This window comes from Mobula birostris, chromosome 8 (genome assembly GCF_030028105.1).
Source record: "Mobula birostris isolate sMobBir1 chromosome 8, sMobBir1.hap1, whole genome shotgun sequence".
In the NCBI taxonomy this organism is placed as follows: Eukaryota; Metazoa; Chordata; class Chondrichthyes; order Myliobatiformes; family Myliobatidae; genus Mobula; species Mobula birostris.
In genome coordinates this window covers 127,062,188-127,084,782 of record NC_092377.1, presented here as the reverse complement: position 1 = coordinate 127,084,782, position 22,595 = coordinate 127,062,188, and the positions used below count along the sequence as shown (strand labels likewise).

At 48.4% G+C, this 22,595-nt stretch overlaps 1 protein-coding gene across 5 annotated transcripts in view; it reads right to left on the bottom strand.

The window, feature by feature from the left end:
- The window catches only part of LOC140201675 (uncharacterized), a 64,607-nt gene extending 59,968 nt beyond the window's left edge, over nt 1-4,639 (bottom strand). For all 5 annotated transcript variants that reach the window (XM_072266161.1, XM_072266163.1, XM_072266166.1 and 2 more), the window contains exon 1: nt 4,329-4,639. In XM_072266161.1, the coding sequence (XP_072122262.1) occupies nt 4,329-4,405 (77 nt within the window). In that variant the 5' untranslated portion in view covers nt 4,406-4,639. The remainder of the gene's footprint in view (nt 1-4,328) is intronic.
- Nucleotides 4,640-22,595: the final 17,956 nt, after the last annotated feature.

Here is a 22,595-nt window from a genome sequence, read left to right as displayed (position 1 = left end):
CAGCACAGTGCTCCCTCCTCACCCCCTCCCACAGCACAGTGCATCCTCCTCACCACCCCTCCCACAGCAGACCTCCCTCCTCACCCCCTCCCACAGCACAGTGCTCCCTCCTCACTGCCCCTCCCACAGAACAGTGCTCACTCTTCAACACTGCTCCCTCCTCACCCCCTCCTACAGCACAGACCTCCCTCCCACAGCACAGAGCTCCCTCCTCACCATCCCTCCCACAGCACAGTGCTCCCTCCTCACTGCCCCTCCCACAGCACAGAGCTTCCTCCTCACCACCCCCCACAGCACAGTGCTCCCTCCTCACCACCCCTCCCCTCCCACAGCACAGTGCTCCCTCCTCACCACCCCTGCCCTCCCACAGCACAGTGCTCCCTCCTCACCACCCCTGCCCTCCCACAGCACAGTGCACCCTCCTCACTGCCCCTCCCACAGCACAGTGCGCCCTCTTCACTGCCCCTCCCACAGCACAGACCTCCCTCCTCACCGCCCCTCCCAAAGTGCTCACTCCTCACCGCCCTTCCCACAGCACAGTGCTCCCTCCTCACCCCCTCCCACGGCACAGTGCTCGCTTCTCACCACCCCTCCCACAGCAGGGTGCTGCAAGCTGAGCTGAGCCGAGCCGCGGGGGCAGGAAGCCGCGGTGTCGATGTGCAGGAGGACGAGGCGGGACACACATTTCTGAGCGGGTCTGTGGCCCTGCAGAGGAAGCTGGTTCCTTCCGTTCCTCGGGGCTCAGATAGGACGAGCTGCTCTGCTGGCTCACACACACTCTGATCAGGAGATAAAGCCTGAGAAGGCAGGTTTGACCCTGCAGTCAGCCGCATGCTCACCGATCAGCATGGAGGGGGAAGGGGTGGGGAAAGCGGGAGGGGGAGATAGGGAGGGAGTGGAGATAGAGAGTGAGGCTTGAGAGAGAAGGGGAGAGGGCGAGAAGTGGGTGGAGGGTGGGGTAGTAGCGGGAAGAGGTGAGAGTGGGAGGAGGGGTGCTGAAGAAGGGGTAGAGGAAGTGGGCAGAGAGGATGAGATGATGGACAGTGTTTGGAGGGAGAGAAAGGTAGAGCGGGAAGAGGAGGAGGTGGGAGAGTGAGAGACAGAGTAGTGGAGAAGGGAGGGAGGAATGCTGGAGGAGGAGGGAAGAGAAGGGGAAAGAGGTGGTAGTGAGGAAAAGAAGGAGGGAGGACAGGAGGAGAGAGGGGGAAAGAAGACAGGAAGAAAGGGGTTGAAAGAAAAAGAGGGAGAGAAGGTGCGAAAGGTGAGAACGAAAGGAGGCATGTGGAGAGAGGGAAGGAGAAAGGGTGAGAGAAGGGGTAAACACAGATAAGGGGGAAAGAAGGAGAGTTCAGGTGAGTGGGAGACAAGGGGAGGGTTGAGAAAAGGGGTAAGGGCGAGGGAGAAGGGTGAAGAGGAAGCAAGAGAGGAGGGGAAGGGGTAGGGAGAATCAAGGGGTGGAGGGATGGAAAAAGAGGGAGAGCAGAAGGGGAGGGGGAGAGTGTGAGGAGGTGAGGGGGTGGAACGATGGAGAAAGATATATATCATAAAGACTTAACAGATATGCACACACAAAATATATACAGACACGCTTGTAGAGATATGTACAAATTCACAGATTTTTCCCAGACACATACACCTCCTCTTCAGTTGTCCATCAAAATCCGATGACGACATCCACTCTTTTAACGGTGAGATCTTTGATGACTATACGGTCCTATCCTGACCCACAAGCTCTATTACAGCTGGGACATGTATATGTGGTAGTGGTGGCAACCAGGGCTGCTTTTCTCCTGGCTCTCTTCTGCTGTCTTCTGGTTGTTCTTTTCATCTCCAGAATACGGACCCCGTCCCTACACAGCTCTCGCCAAGTGGTACGGTCAGCAGCAACACCCTCCAGGTCCTCGGGTCTGATCTTGCATTTCCTTAATTCTTCATCTGATCCTTATAGCGCTTCTTCAGCCCTCCAGCTGAGCGTCGACCATGATGTAGCTGGTTGTATAACACTCTGCGGGGTAGCCGACATGGGGCATCCTCATCATGTGCCCCAGCCACTGCAGCTGACGCTGGGTGATCATGGCCTCAATACTCCTTCAGTGTAAGGCACCCGCTCACGCCAGGTAATTCCCAGGATGTGCTGGAGGCAGCTTATGGAAGCGCTCCAAGGACTTGATGTGACAGCTGTAGGTTACTCAAGCTTCACAGCTATAAAGGAGGGTGGTGACACAGACCGCTTGGTATACGGCGACCTTTGTGGAGGGACGAAGGCTCCTGTTCTGAAAGACTCTACGCCGTAGTCCCCCAAAGGCCTGTTTAATTTGGCTCCGGATGTTGTCAACGCCGCTATCCTCAGAGAGAATGCTCCCCAGATATTTGAAAGATGTCACTACTGGCAGCTTTTCATCACCAACAGTGAAGGCAGGTAGAGTGGGTGGGACACTGGTACTCCATTGGCAAACCACTTCTGTCTTGGTGGTATTGACAATCAGCCCCATCCTGCTGTACACTCTCACCGCCACAGCAAGGACAGTCTGAAGATCCTCCGGAGTATGGGCCACAAGAGCACAGTTGCCTGCATACTGCAGCTCCAGGACCCGCTCTCTACAGAGTGTGTGGGTGGGAGTATTTGCTCACAGGGTGTGTGTGAAGCGTCTAGTGCAGTAGTGTAGTAGTGCTTGTAGTTAGTGCATGCTGCATGCTGTATGCTGCAGAGTGCTCTCTGCTTACAGCTATTGCCACTGCCTAGCCTTCTTAATAGAGGGTGAAGAGAGGAGCTGAGTGTGTAAGCCTCCTCCTGCCGGTACAGAGCCTCTCCACTATCAAGACTCCTGCAGTGCCTCCTCGGGGCCACACACGGAAACTGGGTATCTTACGGTCTCAGGCTAAACTACAGGGGACCTCGGAGCAGCAGTGGGCCCCAGAGACGTGGCGTGCAGGCCCACCACTGTGTGAACACGCCCTGGCACTCGTCAACCACTGTCCCAGCTATGGGCAAATAGTCCCACTGCCTTGCAGTAAGTCTGTTGAGAGACAGACAGACAGACACACACACACCCCGCACCCACACACACACACCGCACCCACACACACCCCACCACACACACAACACACACACAGACACACACAGACACACACACACACAACACACAGAAGCTGGGACACAGACACTAACACGGGGCTGTTGAGGGTGACAGGTGCACAACAGCAGATGTTCAGGGGCTGAGATTAAGATCAGTAACTTTCTGCAGCAGAGAAACAAACTTCACCCCCAGTGGGGGGGGGGGGGGGAGGTGTGAACATGAGATGCAGCCCAGCAGCGTGGGGGTGGGAAAGATATTGAAACAGACAGAGGCCTACGCAGTCAACAGTCAGGGTGACGGGGTTATTTTCCGCTAGTCAAGAGGGGACAAAGGTGCAAAGGTCACACACCCTCGCTGGGGTATGGCGCTCTCTACCACACAGACATACACTGGGGGATGGGTCTCACCCTTACACAGACTGGGATCCGCACCCTTTACCCACGACCTGTCAAACCTGAGGATGTGCAGGCTCATCCCATGCAGTAGATGCCAACCCCCTCCCGATCTCCTGATTCTCCATATTAGCCATCCTTTCTTATATCCCCCCCCCCAACCCCGCCTTTGGGAAGCTCCTGTAGTGAACATCCATTGCCTGCCCTTCATTGGGTCCTGAATCAGCCCAGTTCCCTGAGCGGAATTATGTATCCCTCCTCTACCCACCACCCCCCTCGCCATCCCGCTCACCAATCCTTCCACGACCCTTCTTGTCATGGAAACAGGGTGATCCACTTACACCCCTCTCACTTTATTCTTTCCCACGTTCGCGTCACCCTTCAGCCACACACACACACACACACACACACACACACACACACACACACACACACACGAAGGGGCAATTCACACCTGATTAACCCCGAATATTTATTGGGAGATGAGGAAGGAGGCTGGAGCTTGAGTGGGAATTCATGGGATTACAGGGAGAGCATGCAAATTCAACATAAAATTTCAAATTCAAATTCAACATCTCCCTCTCTCTCTCTCTCTCTCTCTCTCTCTCGCTCTCTCTGTCTCTCTCTCTCTTCCCCTCCCCCTCATCTGGGTCTCCCGAGCCGGGAGGCAGCTTCTCTACCCAGCGCTCCACGACCTCTATCTCCGTCTGGGGCCCGCACTGGGAGGATGACGTCCGCCATTACCAGCACTATATCTGCGTCCGTTCAAGGGCACGTACGCCAGGAAGGACACACAGCTTCGGAAGTCATTGCTGGGCCCTGCTGCTACCCCTGAGGAACCAGCCCGATAAGGCCTTACCTCAGCAATCTGGAAGCCTTCTTCCTCACGAAGGTCTCTGACCCCTCCAGAAATTTTCGTTTCTTCTTTGTCGCCATCTCCTTCCACTTCAGAGGAGTTTGTGCGTGGTCGATTCTCAAAGGCTATGGTGGTGGAAGAGGGTGTGGGGGGTGGGGATGGGGGTGTTGGCTGAGGAGATTTGGTGAGATGGGTCCTCAGACTTGGGGTGTAAGGCTCTCCAACGACCTCCCGATCAAGAAGCACAGAGGTGGGGGCGACGCCAGAGAAAGGGGAGCGGATAACAATCTCGACAGATGGAGCAGTAGCTTCCTGCTACGTAGATGCCTGATATAGGAAGACATGCGTCACAGGCTTGGTGCCGCCCTCCTCACTGCCCCTCCTACAGCGCGTTTTCCTCACTGCCCCTCTTACAGCGCAGTGCTCCCTCCTCACCGCCCCTCCTACATTGCAGCACAACCCACCACCCCCAACGGCTCAGCGCACCATCCTCACCACCCATCCCATGGTGCGGTGCTCCCTCCTCACGGCTCATCCCACAGCACGGCACTCCCTCTCACCACCACCCCACAGCACGGTGCTCCCTCCTTGCCCCCACCCCGCAGCGCGGTTCTCCCTCTTCACCACCACCCTGCAGTGCAGTGCTCCCTCCTCACCGCCCCTTCTGCAGCACGGCAGAAGTGTCACAGCTACAGAGAGGGTACAGACAATAAGGTGCAGGGGTCACACGAGGGAGATTGTGAGGTCAAGATTTCACTTTGAGCATATGAGAGGCCCATTCTGTAGTCTCATAGCAGCAGGGCAGATACAGTATGTGCTGTCAGGCTTGTGTATCTCCCAGCCGATGGGATGAGGAGAAGAGAGAACATCCGGGACAGCTGGGGTCCTTGATTGTGCGTGCTGCTTTACCGAGGCAGAGTGCGTGGAGGGGAGGCTGGTCTCCATCATGTGTTGAGCTGTGTCCACAACTCTCTGCAGTTCCTTTACAGTTGTCATACCAAGCTGCGAAGCATCCCAACAGGATCATCCAGAGTCCATCTCATAGTCCAGCAGTCCCAGCCACTATCAGGTGGCAGGATTCCAAATTGACCCAATGCTGGAAAGCTGAGGGTGATGGCAGATGGTTGTCTCTTGGAGAAGAATAGCGGGGGCACGGTCTCTCCGAAACCTATCAAATATTGAAATGCCCAGTTAGAATGGATGTAGAGAGGATACTTTCAATAGAGAAGGAATCTAGAACCAGAGGGCACAGCCTCAGAATACAAGGATGTCCCTTTACAGCAGAGATGAGGAGCAATTTCTTTAGCCAGAGGGTGGAATTCACTACCATGGGTGGCTGTGAAAACCAAGTGAACAGGTATATTTAAAGCGGAGGTTGATAGGTTCTTGATTAGTCCAGGTGTCAAAGGTTATGGGAAAAGGCAGGAGAATGGGATTGAGAGGGATAATACATCAGCCGTGGTGGAATGGCGGAGCAGACTCACCGGACCGAGCAGCCTAATTCTGCTCCTATGTCTTATGGCCTGTGACTAGTGATGTTCCCCAGGACTCATCACTGGGCTCATGGGTGTTTACCTGCTGCATCAACAATTGGACACTGTTTCATTAGGCTGCACTTATGTAGGGTTGAATGATAATTAAACTTGTAGAGCCACAGCATTGCCAAGAGGCAATATCACGAGGAGTCCCAGATCAGCTGTCAGTTGTGACTCCAAAACAAAGGCCAGCAGCATCGCTGTTAACAGCACACCCCTTCTGGATCTGTTTAGTGCAGTCTTTCTTTTTTTGTAATTTATTTTCTACAGGATTTCATCATCAAACGAGCATTTCCATAAGGTGTATTTCAGATACTGATATCATATGATCATATTTGTCACAAATCTCCACATAATATTTATCTGAGGGGGTGATGTTTTGTAGAGATGGGGGATTAGAGTGTCACTGCCCACCCTGAGAGCTTCCTATGGTCCTGAACCCACAGTCACCATTGTAGATGTAAGAGCAGTCTTCTGGAGAGCAAATCCCTGGGAAGCATCTGGCCTGGATGGTGTCCCTGGCTGTGTCCTTAGATCATGCACACAATGGCTGACATTTTTTAACCTCTCCCTACTTCAGCCTGAGGTTCCTACCTGCTTTAGGAAGACTGCTATCACCCCATCCTGGTCCCTGTGAAAAACAACATAACATGCCTTAAAGAATACTGTCTTGGGGCTCTGACATCTATAATTGACTGGTCATGAAACACATTAACTCCAGCCTCCTAGCCAACCTCGATCCACAACAGTTCACTACTCATCTCTGCAGCTTCTGCACTGTAAAGACAGGTTGGTTATATGTTAATTACTGACTAACAGCTCTGCCTTCAGTTCCTATTCAGTTCAGTTCTGTCTACAGTTCCAAGCAGATTCATCTCCAAACTCCTAGACCAGAGACTCCTAACACCTCCTTTCGCAACGGGATTCTTTACTTCCTGACCAACTTGAGTCCCTGACAGATTGCCATCAGTAAGGGTAGGTAGCAATACATCTGTCATAATTATCCTCAGCATTGGTGCTCCACAACAATGTATCCTCACCACCCACCCCCCAATCTATTCACTATGCACTGTGGCCAGAGTCTGCTCTCTCTACAAGTTTGCAGGTGATTCCACTTTAGTAGCTGCATCTGAAGTAATGAAGAGTCAAAGTATGGGATGGAGATAGAGAATCCAGTGATATGGTGTCATAACACTCTTTCTTTCAATGTCAACAAACCAAAACTGGTCATCACTGACTTCAGAAAGGGGTGGTGTACGTACCCTTTCATATCAATGATGCTGAGACTGAGAGAGTTGAGAGCTTCAAGTTCCTAGGAGAAAACATCACCAACAGCCCACCCTGGTCCAACTACATTGACACCGTGGCCAAGAAAACTCAGCAGTGCCTCTACTTCCTCAGGAGACTATAGAAATTCTGTACCCTTGCAGTAGAGATGGGTTGGAATGAGAGATCTCTCATCACTGCCTTCCAGTGTGGACTGAACGCAGGGGTCCGGCATGAGATCGTTGTCCGGGATGAGCAGGATATTCTGGATGACCTGATTAATCTGGCTATTCGAGTTGACGACCAGGTAAGTTTCAAACTTCCTATGCACTGCCAGATCACCTTCTTTCCTTGCTCTCTCCCCCTCCCTCACCACCCAGCACCCAACTCATGGAGGAGCCTATGTAAGTGGGGAGCATGCGCCTGTCTCAGGAGGAATGAGAGTGGTGCTCGAGAACAGGTTCCTGCCTTCACTGTAGAGATCCAGGACATTTCCGGGTGGCATGTTCCAAGTGTCCATTAAAAGAGAATACCCGTCAGCAGGGAGGGTAATCCTGATGGGTCGGTCCTCTCTTCAGTCAGCTTCCCCTCATTCTGTAATGCTTACAGCTTCCTCGTCATGGAGGTCTCAGACCCATGAACTTAAGGCATCTATTGACTCTGGTGCACCGGGAATCTTATGGACACCTCTCTTGCTCAAACATGGGGAGTTCTAACTTAGGAATTAAGAGAAAAAATCAATGGCAGGGTGGTGGACAGTCGACCTCTGGGAACTGGCCAGATCCACCTTTCCACCCAACCCCTCCAACTGGTGCTCAAAGGCAACCATCATGAAGAAATATCTTTCTATCTGGTTAATTCACCTGAACTGCCACTGAATACTCCAATACTCCAAGAGTGACGACTGGCATGCCTGTCTACCTGTCTGGGTCCAGCTCAAGCTCTGTTCCATGAAAACCCTCCTGTGTCAGCTAAGGATGTGGACCTGTCTGGGATTCCGGCTGAATATGCGGATCTCCTTGAGGTTTTCAGTAGAAGAAAGGCCACCACTCTGCCCCCACACTGGCCATATGACTGTGCCATAGACATCCTACCTGGCAGTAGTCCTCCCCGGGGCTGGCTCTTTTCCCTCTCTCATCCTGAAACGGTGGCCATGGAGGAATACATTAAGGAGGCATTGAGCATGGGGTTTGTGAACTTTTATCGCCGCTTCATCCAGAATTTTGGCTCTATCATGGCTCCAATTAATGCACTCACCGAGAAGACCTCGGCAGGATTCCATTGGATGGACCATGCTAACCAAACATTTTCAGAGGTAAGGCAACGTTTCACCACTGCCCCGCTGTTGCGGCACCCAGACCCATCTCAGCCATTCATTGTCAAGGTGGATGCATCCGGTGTAGGCATTGGAGCTGTCCTCTCTCAGTGCTCGTCTGCAGATAACCGGCTGCACCCTTGTGCCTTTCTCTCCCATCGCTTGACTCCGGCCGAGAGGTATTATGCTGTTGGGTACCGGGAGCTTCTGGCTATCAAGGAGGCCCTGGAGGAATGGTGACACTGGCTGGAGGTGGCAGAGAATCCATTCTTGGTCTGGACAGATCACAAAAACCTCTTCTATATTCAGGATGCTAAGAGACTCAACTCTCATCAAGCTCGGTTGGCTCTCTTCTTCATATGGTTCAATTTTATCCTCACTTATCGTCCGGGTAGCAAGAATACAAAGGCCGACGCTCTCTCCCAGCAGTTTGATGGATCTGAGGACAATGCCGATCCAGCGCCCATTCTTTCCCGCTCGTGTATCGCTGCTCCAGTGATCTGGGGAATACAGGCAGAGGTGAGGGTTGCCCAACAGTCAAATCCAGGCCCGGAGGGGGATCTCCGAACTGGCTGTTTGTCCCTGCTGCAGTGCATTCCAAAATGTTGGAATGGGGTCACTCCTCCTGTCCGGCTGAACATCCAGGAATTCAGTGGACTCAGGAGTTTATAAAGAGACAATTTTGGTGGCCATCTATGTCCCAGCATGTCCACAACTTTGCATCTGCCTGTCCCACCTGCACTCGGAACAAGACATCACGCCAGCGTCCTGCGGGTCTGTTATGTCCGCTGTCTGTGCTCCACCGCCCTTGGTCCCACCTCTCAGTAGATTTCGTCACTGGTCTACGCCCGCCTAATGGAAACACCACCATTTTGGTCATTGCGGATTGATTTTCCAAGGCTGCCCACTTCATTGCCCTCCCCAAGCTCCCATCAGCTCGTGAGATTTATACGGATGGTGCTAAGGAACCTGAAACAGTTGTGACAGGGTTTGAGGTGGCTATACCAACAAAAGAAATTGGAATCAGCAGAAGAACATCTAATAAGTTAGAGGTGTATGCAGTGGAGATGCTGGCGGTGTTGGTTGCGTTGCGATGGGTGGAGAAAGCTAGACAAGTCAAAGTGTTGATATGCTCAGATTCATCCTCAGTTCTAGCAAGTTTAGGGTCTTTTCACTCAAACAGTCGGCAAGATGTACTTTATGAAGTCCTTCAGTCAGTCACAAGAATAGCAAATCAGGGTAGGTCAGGTAAAATTTCTATGGGTTCCAGCACATATAGGGGTGAAGGGGAATGAGAGGGTGGATGAGTTGGCAAAGAGGGCGTTAAAGAAAGAAAATGTTGAAATGCACATTAGTATCAGTAAAGCAGAGGTTAAGTGTGTAATCTGGGAAAAAGTCAACTGAATGTGGCAACAAAGATGGGACAGGGAGGGGAAAGGGAGGCATTTACATCAAATACAAGAGAGTTGCAGATATTAGGGTAGATAGTGGATATAGAAGAGAGGAAACTGTGTGGACTAGGTTAAGGCTGGGGCACTGTGCATTAAACAAAACATTGAAAATGATAGGGAAACACCAGACAGGATTGTGTGAGGAACTTCAGGAAGAGGAGTCAGTAGAACGTGTAGTTCTGAGTTGCAGGAAGTATGAGATACAGAGAGAGATGATGAGAATCAATCTAAGGGAACTGGGGGTTCAGGAATTCACATTAAAAGGGTTGCTGGGCATGGGTGAGAGAGCACAGGCTTTCTTAAGGGATACAGGGTTTTTTTTTAATCGGATATGATGGACAAGCAGAAATAGGGTACTAGGATGGCCAAAGATGGGAGGATAAAGTGTAGGTTAGGGTATGTGTGTGTGTGAGTGATTGGGTGAAGGGATTTAGAATGTAAGTCTATCGCACACTCCAGACCAGAAAGTGGTGGTAATGCACCATTAAGCTGGGTACCAACCACCGTAAAACAAGACGGAGAAGAAGAAGAAGCTCGTGAGACTGCCACACTCATGGTTCAACATGTGTTCAGGCTCCATGGTTTTCCTCAAGACATAGTGTCCAAACGTGGACCACAGTTCACTCCCGCTTTTGGAAGGCTTTCTGCTCTCTTGTAGGAACCGTAGGAGCCGCGGCCAGCCTCCTGTCTGCCTTCCACCCCCAATCTAATGGCCAGACTGAGAGAGTGAACCAGGAGTTGGAGAAAACACTGTGCTGTCTTGCCTCTTCCAACCCCACGTCCTGGGGTTCCCAATTAGTTTGGGCAGAGATCACCCACAATAACCTCCAGTCGTCCTCCACCTGTATGTCTCCCTTTGAATGCCAGAAGAGATTCCAGCCCCCGCTCTTCCTTAATCAGGAGATCAACATAGGAGTTCCTGCTACTGAACAGCTAATCCAGCGCTACAAGCGCGCCTGGAGATGAGCCAGGGCTTCTCTGCTGCGCACCCAGAAACAGCATTCCTGGCAGGCTGATCAACTCCATCGGCAGATTGCGTTCACCAGCATCACTGAAGATCCACCCAGTATTCCATGTTTCCCAGCTCAAGCCAGTTACTACCTCTCCCCTGACCCCAACTCCCCCTCCTCCCCGCCTGGTAAATGGTTCCCTTGTCTATACTGTGCGGCACCTCCTGGCATCTCGCTGGGTACGTGGTAAGGTCTAGTCTCTTGTGGACTTGGAAAGGTATGGCCCAGAAGAACGTACTTGGATCCCGGTGAAGGACATCTTGGACAAGTCACTGATCAGGGACTTCCAGCGGACACAGGTCTGTGGAGCCTCAAGGGCTGCGCCTAGAGAGGGGGGCCCTGTCACAACCACGGATTCGGCAGTGCAGTAGATACAGCAGTTGCGCTTGTGAATTTGCAAGTGTCAGCTAATTATTATTTAATCGTGATAATATTTAACCCCATACTTGTCGTTGTAGTGCTTGTGGAGACTTGGATAGAGCACAGCAATGCTTCGCTGCCTGTTTGCATTCATCCTTCCCTGAGAAATTGGACTGCTGAGTCAACTGACTCTGAAGACCAGTGGCATTCATTTAATGTTTCTTTTCAGCCGCAGTGTTGGCTTCGTTTTACATTTGAGAGTCTTATATCACACTGTTACAACATCACTGAAGAGTTCCCTCGTACAATCAAATGGACACTTGACCTCACAACCTACCTCGTTATGACCTTATGTTTTATCGTCTACCTGTACTGCAGCTTCTTTCCAACTGTAACTCATTTTTTCTGGTCTCTTATTACATTCCCTTGTATTACCTCAATGCACTGTTACAATGAACTGATCTGCTATAATGAACGGATGGTAAGTCAGAATCAGAATCAGGTTTATTATCATCAGCATGTGACCTGAAACTTGTTAACTTAGCAGCAGCAACAGTACAATGCAATACATAATATAGAAGAAAAAAACAAAATAATAATACTAATAAATAACTAAATTAATTACAATATACAAATACTGAATAGATTAAAACTCATGCTAAAAACAGAAATACTATATATTAAAAAAAGTGAGGTATTGTCCAGGGGTTCAATGTCCATTTAGGAATCTGATGGCAGAAGTGAAGAAGCTGTTCCTGAATCGCTGAGTCTGTGCCTTCAGACTTCTGTATCTCCTGCCTATTGGTAACAGTGAGAAAAGGGCATGCCCTGGGTGCTGGAGGTCCTTGATAATGGACACTGTCTTTCTGGGACACTGCTCCCTGAAGATGTCCTGGGTACTTTGTAGGCTAGTGCCCAAGATGGAGCTGACTAGATTTACAACCTTCTGCAGCTTCTTTTGGTCCTGTGCAGTAGTCCCTCCATACCAGACAGTGATGCAGCCTGTCAGAATGCTCTCCACGGTACATCTTTTGAAGCTTTTGAGTGTATTTGTTGACTTACCAAATCTCTTCAAACTTCTCATGAAATGTAGCCGCTGTCTTGTCTGTTCATGTGTGGCAATATTAAATGAAGTTACCATTCAGCAATGACACTATATCAAACAGTGAAATGTCATCTTTCTCATCTCTTTGGAGGCTCTTTTCTAAACAAGGGGATTGACTGCCATTCGTGAAAGGAATATGAAATATAGATTCACTTACATGATGGGATATTTCAACAACAGGAGAATCCTGAAGTTATTTTGTTACTAAAATAATACATCATGTTCTGTGATTTAAATATAAAATATTCTGTTTATCAATTACTTGCGGCCTTTCCCTCATGAACAATGCATATTTTAGTTTTCCTCTTTTTAAAGCAAATATTTTTTTCATTCAAAATTCATATCCAGGTGTTCCACATGCTTTAGGATTCAACATAAACTTTCTCACTCCCTCTTGAAATTTGAAGTTACTCAGTTAATTACTTCTGACTTGTTATCCATTTTCTTTAATGTTACTGTGGGAATAGGCTTGGGATTTAGCCTTTATATTAAAGGTATCTTTGATTCAGCACATATAAAGGTGCAGATTTTACATCCTAGTATATCTAATCTGCTTATCGAAACTACTAGAGTCTGGTTGGTGACACCCTTTTGGACAAAATCCAACATCAACAGTTACTGAATGTGAACTATATCAGAGGCAACGTTGGACATACTGACTGTAAATATGCAAATATTAAGCCTACTAGTCCTGTTCAGGCTAATTGACAGGGCCGTGAAGATATATTTAAAAAAACCATTGCAGTGTTATTTTTATCCAGGAGATTTATTACCTCATTGAATACAAAAGGCAACATAGATCTACCCTTAATCAGCTTGAGAAACAGGAAAAAACAACAAACTGAAATGCTGGAAAAATTTATAGAATCAAGCAGCATCTGAGAAAGGAAAAAAATTGTTGATGTTTCAGTTCAAAATCGACACAGCTGCTCGATCACTGATTTCCTTTAGCAGTATGTATTTTTGGTCTAGATTCCAACATCTGCAGCCTCCTTTCTCCAACATATGTAATAATATTCAGTTACAGAAAACATCTAATTCCCCACAAAGCTTATTCTCCAGCTGTTGTGGTACAGCGACATGTTCATAGCTTTGATGTCACTGTTTACTTAGCCTCAAACTGTTTTTTTCCCACTCCATTCTTCGAGAGGCACACACGATCCTTCACAGTGAACATAAAATGGTGATGATAATCCGCAGCAGAGATTTTAAACAAGCTTTTGTTCTGGCTTGGTTCTGTGCCATACAATAATCCCAGGCTATTTTTACTGGAAGCCCGCTTTGCTTCTGTTTGCTCGCAGGCTCATTTTGCATTGAAACTCACCTTCAGCCTGTACAGCAAAGTGTTTTCTGCATTAAAACTGTTAAGAGACTAGGAAGGATTTTTCAACTTTGCACTGTTGTACACACCTAAAATTTTAGCTGAAGCAAGTATTTTAACTAAGATCACCAAGTACATTGCTCAGTTTTCATTTTTAATTTCATCTTTTTAGGGCCTGTGCTATTTTGCTTTCAGCTTGCATCTTTACTGCTCCACAATTAGCCTCAAAGATATCAGACTACCCACAAAACGATTTCAGCATGACTAAATATTTGTGCAACTGCAAGAAGAATTGGTGTATGTTTTCTCTGATTGAAAACGTGACTCATTCCACATTATCTTTAAACTGTAAAGTGCACACATATTCTTGAAAGAGGGTTTTCAAAATGAGAATCAGAATGAGAATGTACAAGGCAGATGACACTAAAATAGGTGGTGATGTTGGCAGTGAAGATGGTTATCAAAGATTACAGAGGCACCCTGATCAACTGGATAAATGGGACACAGATCTTTCACTACCAAGTTCAGTAACAGTCAACAATCAGGCTGCTGAACCAGTGTGGATAACTTCACTCACCTCCACACTGAACTGATTCCACAACCTACTTTCAAGGATTCAACAACTCATGTTTTTGGTGTTATTCAACCATTTGTTTATTTATTATTTGATTTTTAATAGATGCACATTTTGTCCTTCTTTTGCACATTAGTTGTTTGACAGTCTTTGTATGCAATTTTTCATTAATTGTATAGTACTTCCTTGTTCTACCAGGAATGGCTGCAAGAAGGTGAATCTCAGGGTAACGTGTGGTGACATAAACGTCTTTTGATAATAAATTTACTTTGAACTTTGGTGAGGAATGTCAAAGGGAGTTTCATCTGGACAAGTGTGGGGTGTGGCATTGTGGGAAGAGAAATGAGGGTAGGACTTCCGGAAGTGAACGACAGGGCCCTGGGGAGTGTTGTACAACACGACACGATACTGATGCTGAAGAAGGCATTTAGCACCCTGGCCTTCATCAGTCAGAAGATCATAAATGAAAAATTCTGCAGATACTGGAGATCCAAAGCTTCACACACAAAATGCTGGAGGAACTCAATGGGTCAGGTAGCATCCAGGGAAATTGTTAAACAGTCGACGTTTCGGGCCGAGACCCTTCTGGGAGAAGATGCCAGAATAAGAAGATGTGGGAAGGAGACAGAGGATAGCTAGAAGGTGATAGGTGAAGCCAAGTGGGTGGGAAAGGCAAAGGGCTGGAGAGGAAGGAATCTGTTAGGAAAGGAGAGTGGACCATAGGAGAAAGGGAAGGAAGAGGGGACCCCAGGAGAGCTGATAGGAAGGTGAAATGAGGTAAGAGGCCAGAGTGGGAAATAGAAGAAGAAGGGAGCTGGGAGGGAATTTTTGTTATTGTAAGGAGAAATCGATATTCATGCTGTCAGGTTGGAGGCTACCCAGATGAACATATGCTGTTCCACCCTGAGGGTGGCGCTGGGAGATTATTGGTGGGTTGTACAGGACATCGGTGAGACCACATTTGAAGGATCATGTTCAGTTTTGGATGCCTTGATACAGGAAGAGTGAGAGAGTGCAGAGGAGATGTTTGAGGATGTTGCCGGGACTCGAGTGACTGAATTGAATTGAATTGCTTTATTTCTTACATCCTTCATATACATGAGTAAAAATCTTTATGTTACATCTCCATCTAAATGTGCAATTTATAGTAATTTATAATAAATACTATGTACAACAGGACAGTCAATACAACATAGAAATACAATTGTGTCAGCATGAATTAATCAGTGTGATGGCCTGGTGGGAGAAGCTGTCCCAGATCCTGTTGGTCCTGGCTTTTATGCTGTGGTATCATTTCCCAGATGGTAGCAGCTGGAACAATTTGTGATTGGGATGACTCAGGTCCCCGATAATCCTTCAGGCCCCTTTTACACACCTGTCGCTGTAATAGTGGGAAGTTCACATCTACAGATGTGCTGGGCTGTCCGCACCACTCTCTGCAGAGTCCTGCAATTGAAGGAGGTACATTTCCCATACCAGGCAGTGATGCAGCCAGTCAGGATGCTCTCAATTGTGCCCCTGTAGAAAGAGGTCATAGGGAGAGAGGTTGGGCAGGTTGGGAGTGTAGGAGAATGAGGGAAGAATGTATAGAGGTGTGTAATATCATACACCTCTGAACATAGCCTTTTCCCCAGAAAAATGGAATCAAAAACTAGAGGGGAAAGTTTGAAAAAGGGATCTGACGAGCAACCTTTTTGCCCAGAGGGTGTTCAGTTTACAGCATGAACTGCAGGGAGAGTGGTATGTGGTACAATACAATGTTTAAAAGACTCTTGGACAGGTACATGGACTGAAAACATTTAGAGGGATATGGGCCCAATGCAGGTAAATGGGATTGGCTCAGATAGGAACCTTGGTCGGCAGGAACCATTTTTCTGTGCTGTGTGTGACTGTATGACTCTGTGTCGAGGGGTGGGGGCAGATGGAGCAGGGGTACAGGAAGTGAATGAACTGTAGTTGAGGGATAGAGGGGAGTGGAATGCAAGAGGAGGAAAGCATGTCAGGGGCCCCTGCGTGGAAAGTCTCATCATCAGACTAATAGTAATGGAGATGGAGGAACTGGGAGAGGGAAGGGGATGCTTATAGGAAGCCTCATCGGGATAACCTTGAGAATCTGTAGGCTCCTAACAGATCTTGGTGGCTGCTCCTACCCCTGAGATAGAGAGACTCAGAGGGAGTGGAAGAGATGGAGGTTGCAGTTTCTAAAACAATGCAGCCATCGATGTCAAACGTGCAGTCGAGATTATTGTCAGAAGCGTAAGTGCATGTAGGCACAGGTGCAATCTTCTGGTCAAGATGGCGCCTGCGTACAGTGCTCCTTCAGTCCACAGCTTCCGGATAGATCATGAAACCATATAGTTCACTTCTTTTATGTTGTCTACGTTTGTTGATTTTTTTTTGTCATCGATGGGATTCTGGAACCGCTGGAGCCTGTGATTTGCTGTTTGGAGATGGTTTGGGTGTCCCAGCACTCCGCAGTCTCCAAGAGGATTCCGGGAGACAGGGACATGGTGAACCACATGGCAAACAGGCTGCGGGACAGTTCAACTCTATTTCGCCGATTAAAGCTTCCAGTGTTTGCCGATTATAACGATGAGGGAGATTTAATCATCGAGGCGAATGCGGAAGGTGAGCGCCGGCTGTCTGCCTTTTGATCTGCTGGGGGAAAGCGCTAGCGATGCAGGTGGATGCTTTCCTGGTGTCATGGATTCTTGATTACCTGACTGGCAGACTACAGTACGTGTGCTTGCAACACTGTGTGTCCGACAGAGTGATCAGCAGCACTGTGGCTCCACAGGGGACTGTCTTGTCTCTCTTTCTCTTCACCATTTACATCTCAGACTTCAACTACTGCACAGAGTCTTGTTATCTTCAGAAGTTTTCGGATGACTCTGCCATAGTTGGATGCATCAGCAAGGGAGATGAGGCTGAGAACAGGGCTATGGTAGGAAACTTTGTCACATGGTGTGAGCAGAATTATCTGCAGCTTAATGTGAAAAAGACTAAGGAGCTGGTGGTAGACCTGAGGAGAGCTAAGGCACTGGTGACTCGTGTTTCCATCCAGGGGGTCCGTATGGACATGGTGGAGGATTACAAATACCTGGGGATACAAATTGACAATAAACTGGACTGGTCAAAGAACACTGAGGCTGTCTACAAGAAGGGTTAGAGCCATCTCTATTTCCTGAGGAGACTGAGGTCCTTTAACATCTGCCGGACGATGCTGAGGATGTTCTACGAGTCTGTGGTGGCCAGTGCTATCATGTTTTCTGTTGTGTGCTGGGGCAGCAGGCTGAGGATAGGAGACACCAACAGAATCAACAAACTCATTCGTAAGGCCAGTGATGTTGTGGGGATGGAACTGGACTCTCTGACGGTGGTGTCTGAAAAGAGGATGCTGTCCAAGTTGAATGCCATCTTGGACAATGTCTCCCATCCACTACATAATGTACTGGTTGGGCACAGGAGTACATTCAGCCAGAGACTCATTCCACCGAGATGCAACACTGAGCGTCATAGGAAGTCATTCCTGCCTGTGGCCGTCAAACTTTACAACTCCTCCCTTGGAGGGTCAGACACCCTGAGCCAATAGGCTGGTCCTGGACTTATTTCCTGGCATAATTTACATATTACTATTTAATTATTTATGGTTTTATTACTATTTAATTATTTATGATGCAACTGTAATGAAAACCAATTTCCCTCAGGATCAATAAAGTATGACTATGACTATGATCGCTGGGGGGCACTGTGCTGCGGGAGAGAGGAGAGCCTGCAGCTGTCCCTGGAGAATGCTACCCAGACTTGGACTATAGACCTTTTTTTCATTCTTATAGTTTGTTTTGATAATCTGTGTTTTTTGCCCGATCTTTCTCATTTTTTTATGTGGGGAAGCGGATTTGGCGGGGGGGGGTTCGCTGTGCTTGTTCCATTTGACTTTTTGTGTGGGAAGAGAGCCTTCCTCTTCTTTCTTTGTTTCATGGCTACCCGGAGAAGAATTTCAGAGTTGTATACTTTGATAATAAATAAACCTTTGAACAAAAATCATCCTTATAGAGGCACACGGCATCAGAGACACAGCATTGACAAGAAAAACATAAATTAAACATAAAACATGCACAATTTTACAAGAAAGAAATAATTTGACCTTTTGCGACGCACGCACAAAAAAGTCTCCCGTAGTGCAAGGTGATCCTAGTGTGGTTAAAAGTCAAATCTGTGTTGATTGTCAGATACACAAATCCATGTATGCACAAGTGGAATGAAAAACTTACTTGCAGCAACATCATAGGTACAAAGCATCAGAGAAGCAGAATTTTCAAGAAAAGTGCAAATATGCAATAAATCAGCTCCATCTTGGGCAGTAGCCTACAAAGTACCCAGGACATTTTCAGGGAGCAGTGTCCCAGAAAGGCAGCATCCATTATCGAGGACCTCCAGCACCCAGGGCATGTCCTTTTCTCACTGTTAGCATCAGGTAGGAGGTACAGAAACCTGAAGTGACTCAGGAACAGCTTCTTCCCCTCTGCTGTCCGATTCCTAAATGGACTTTGAATCTTTGGACACTACCTCGCTTCTTTCTAGTATACAGTATTTCTGTTTTTACACTTTTTTAATCTATTGAATATATGTAATTGACTTACTTGTTTACTTATTGTTTTTTTTTCTCTCTGCTAGATTACGTATTGCATTGAACTGCTGCTGCTAAGTTAACAAATTTCACGTCACATGCCGGTGATAATAAACCTGATTCTGAAAACCCATTGTGGTACAAAGTGGTCTTGGTGTAGCTATGCTGGGGTAGTGATTAGGGCTGTGCCAGTTGGTTCAAGAGATGTCAATATTCCTGTAGTTGGTGGTCAGTGGTGAGCAGAATGCCACAGAGATCGGTGCTGGGCCCACAACTGTCACCATGCACATTAACAGTCTGAGGGGACCAAGTGTAGCACATTAGTTTGCTGAAGGCACTGAATTGAGTGGAAATGACAGTAGTGCAGAGAATGTGGAGAGTCTGCAGAGAGAATAGATAGGTTAAGTGAGTGGGCAAGGGTCTGAGTGATTGAGTAAACTAGTAAAATGTGAGAGCATCAAACTTTGGAAGGAAAAATAGAAGATCAGATTATTACCTAAATGGTAAAAGGTTGCATGTTCAGAGGGACTTGGGAGTGCTTGTGCGTGCATCGCAAAAGGTTGGTTTGCACGTGCAATGGGTTATCAAGAAAGCAAATGGAACATTGGACCATTGATGGAGGGACTGAAATTAAAAGCACGGAGGTTATGCTGCAACTGTACAGGATACTGATGAGGGTGCACCTGGAGTACTGTATACAGTTCTGGTCTCCTTACTTGAGAAAGGTTATACTTGTCATGGTCCGGATCGGGGTCCCTTTAATTTTACCTTGTTTATGTCATGGTCCAGATCGGGGTCCCTTTAAATTTACCTTGTTTATGTTACAATCTGGACCATTGATTCCCTGTTTTCCCGTGTCCCTCGACTTTGGTGATTAGAGGCAATTAACACTCGGCTGAACTGGTAGTTTATAGTCTCTGGTTTTCAGTCGTTTGGCGTGGGAGCATCTGCAAAGTCATCAAAGGTATGGTGTGCCGATGTCATCTGGCCGGAGCAAACCTAGTCTCTGCCGAAGCGAGTGCCGGTAATTCGCCTCTCCTCACCGGAGCAATCCTGTCCAGTTACCTCGCCAAAGCGAGCCTGCAAAGTTTCCTCACTGAGGTGGGTCCATCAGTTAACCCGCTGGAGGAAATCAAGAACCGCCGTCTATTGTTCCCAGGCCGAGTCGAGAGCTCGCCAGTACCCAGAGGCTCCAAGTCAAGTCCTGGCCCTGGCGGCATTCAAGCACCAAGTCAAGTCCTGGCTCTGGCAACATTCAAGCACCAAGTCAAGTCCTGGCCCTGGCGGCTTCCCAGTTCTGAGTCAAGTTCTGGCCCTGGCGGCTTCCCAGTTCTGAGTCAAGTCCTGGCCCTGGCGGTCTGTGATTCCTGTCCTACCCCCTTGTCTGAATCCCTTCCCTGCCTCTCTCGCCTCTGGCCCTCATCTGCAGCCCTGGCCTGCACTTCGGTCTAGTTCCATCACTGGAGCTAGATATGTACTGTCTGGTGTTCATTCGTGTAAGGGGGTTTCGATTTTTATGTTACTGCGAAGGCTAATTAAAATGGCGTTTTTGTTATGTTAATCTGGGGAATGCGGCTTTGTTGTGCTTTAACGCTGAGAAAGTTTGCGCTAGCAGCTTATTGTGGTTTAGAGGGTGATAAGAGAGTGCTATTAACCAATTGGGATAGTTGTTATTGTTTTGGTGTATTTGAAGATACTGTATGCGCGGGGTTTTGGGGGCAGAAGGCGGGAGTGCGAGACAGAGGATGGACCAGGTGCTGTGAGTCCGCTAACGGGGTCGGACCCCGAGTGGGACGTTCGGCGAGGAGACGGAGACGGACTCGTGTGGAGCGTCTGGTCGACCACCGTTGTTGGTCCCAGGCGGCCGGTCGAGGTGGTCCGAGGGGGTCGCAGGGTGAAGAAGAAGGGTCCTGAGCTCCAACTGTTCATGCACGAAGAGATTGAACTTTGATAAGTGCGGCGCCTTTTATTTTCCTTTTATATTTTATTCTCTTTTAATTATATAGTTCCAGTAATATCTATAAACTGTAAATCATTTAATTGCATCTGGTGTAATGTCTGTTATTTGGGCGGGGTGGGGTACCTCACACAGCATCCACACAAACGAATTACCCAGTTTGGCGAGGCCGAGGCTGTTTCCCTAGACGACAGCGAGCCGAGCGACCCTGAGGGTGGCCAGGGGGCTGCATTCGTGTTGGTCTTGTCTTGTCCTCGCCTCCGTGGGGTAAGTCAGGCTGTCTTGCCATTGCCCCGCGGGGGGTCATGTCTTGTCGTGTCTTGTCCTCACCTCCGTGGGGTAGGTCAGGCCGTCTTGCCGTTGCCCTGCAGGGGGTCATGTTCTGTATTGTCTTGTCCTCGCCTCCGTGAGGTAAGTCAGGCTGTCTTGCCATTGCCCTGCGGAGGGTCATGAGTCCCAGCCCTATGTCCTTTACCCAAGGAGGGGTCCCAGCTCTCTGTTCTGTGTGTGAGTCCCGGCCCCATGTCCTGTACCCAAGGAGGGGTCCCGACTCTGTGTTCTGTGTATGTGTCCATGGTTCCATGTACCTGCTCTCCCGAGACCGAGGCTCTGTTTTCCATGTTCCTCCTCTCCCTAGCCCATGTCATGTCCATGCCTGGTTCTGGGGTCTGAGCCCGAGGCAAGACCCAGGTACTGGGTCCTCGCCCAGTCTCGGGCTCGGAGTCCATACCCTAGCCTCTTCATGTCTCCTCTAGTTCTGGGAGCCGACTCCGAGTCCTAGCCCAGACCCTTGGTCCCAGCCTAGCAGCCTAGTCGTAGTCCTCAGTCCGCTATTCCTACTCCTACCTTGCTGTCCTGGTTTCGAACAATAAATTTAATTAACCTCACAAGATGTGTCTTGCATTTGGGTCCACCCCTGCTCCCAATGCCCCGCCATGTGACAATACTAGCTTTAACATTTACTGGGTTGATCCTGTAGATGGGGGGGGTGATTGAGGAGAGGCTGAGTCACTTGGGACTATACTCACTGGAATTCAGAAGAATGGACAGAGACATTGTAGAAACATACAGAATTATAAAAGATATAGATAAGATAGGAGCAGTAAAGTTGTTTCCATTGGTAGTGTCGCCGGGTTCGGATATGGCCCAAGTGCGGAGCGAGAGACATTGAAGCAGGTCAATAGTTCACAGAGTTTAATGCAAACAGAGTTAGAAGGAAAAGGAAAACAATAAACGCCGGGCCAAATAGGGCTGTAACCAAAACTCTCAATGGAAAATAAAGCCTGCACCACCGCTGAAAGGAATTTCAAAATATGAAATGAATACCGCTAGTCTTCAGAGTCAGTTGACTGGGCAGTCCAGTTTCTCAGGCAAGGCTGAATGCAAGCAGGCAGCGAAGCGTTGCTGTGTCCAAGTCTCAACAAGCACTATGATGGAAAGAATTGAGTTAAATACTATCACAATGAAATAATAATTAGCTGGCGCGTGCATATTCATGAGCGCAATCACTGTATCTGCTGTGCTGCCGAATCGGTAGTTGTGACAGGTAGGTGAGACTGGAACTAGGGGACAGAGCCTCAAGATTCAGGGGAATAGATTTAGGACGGACATGAAGTGAAACTGCTTTTCCCAGAGAGCAGAGTATCTGTGGAATTGTCTGCCCAGGGAAGCAGTAGAGGCTACCTCATTAAATATATTTAAGGCACAGTTAGATGGAATGGAGTTAAGGGTCTTGGCCGAGGAGGT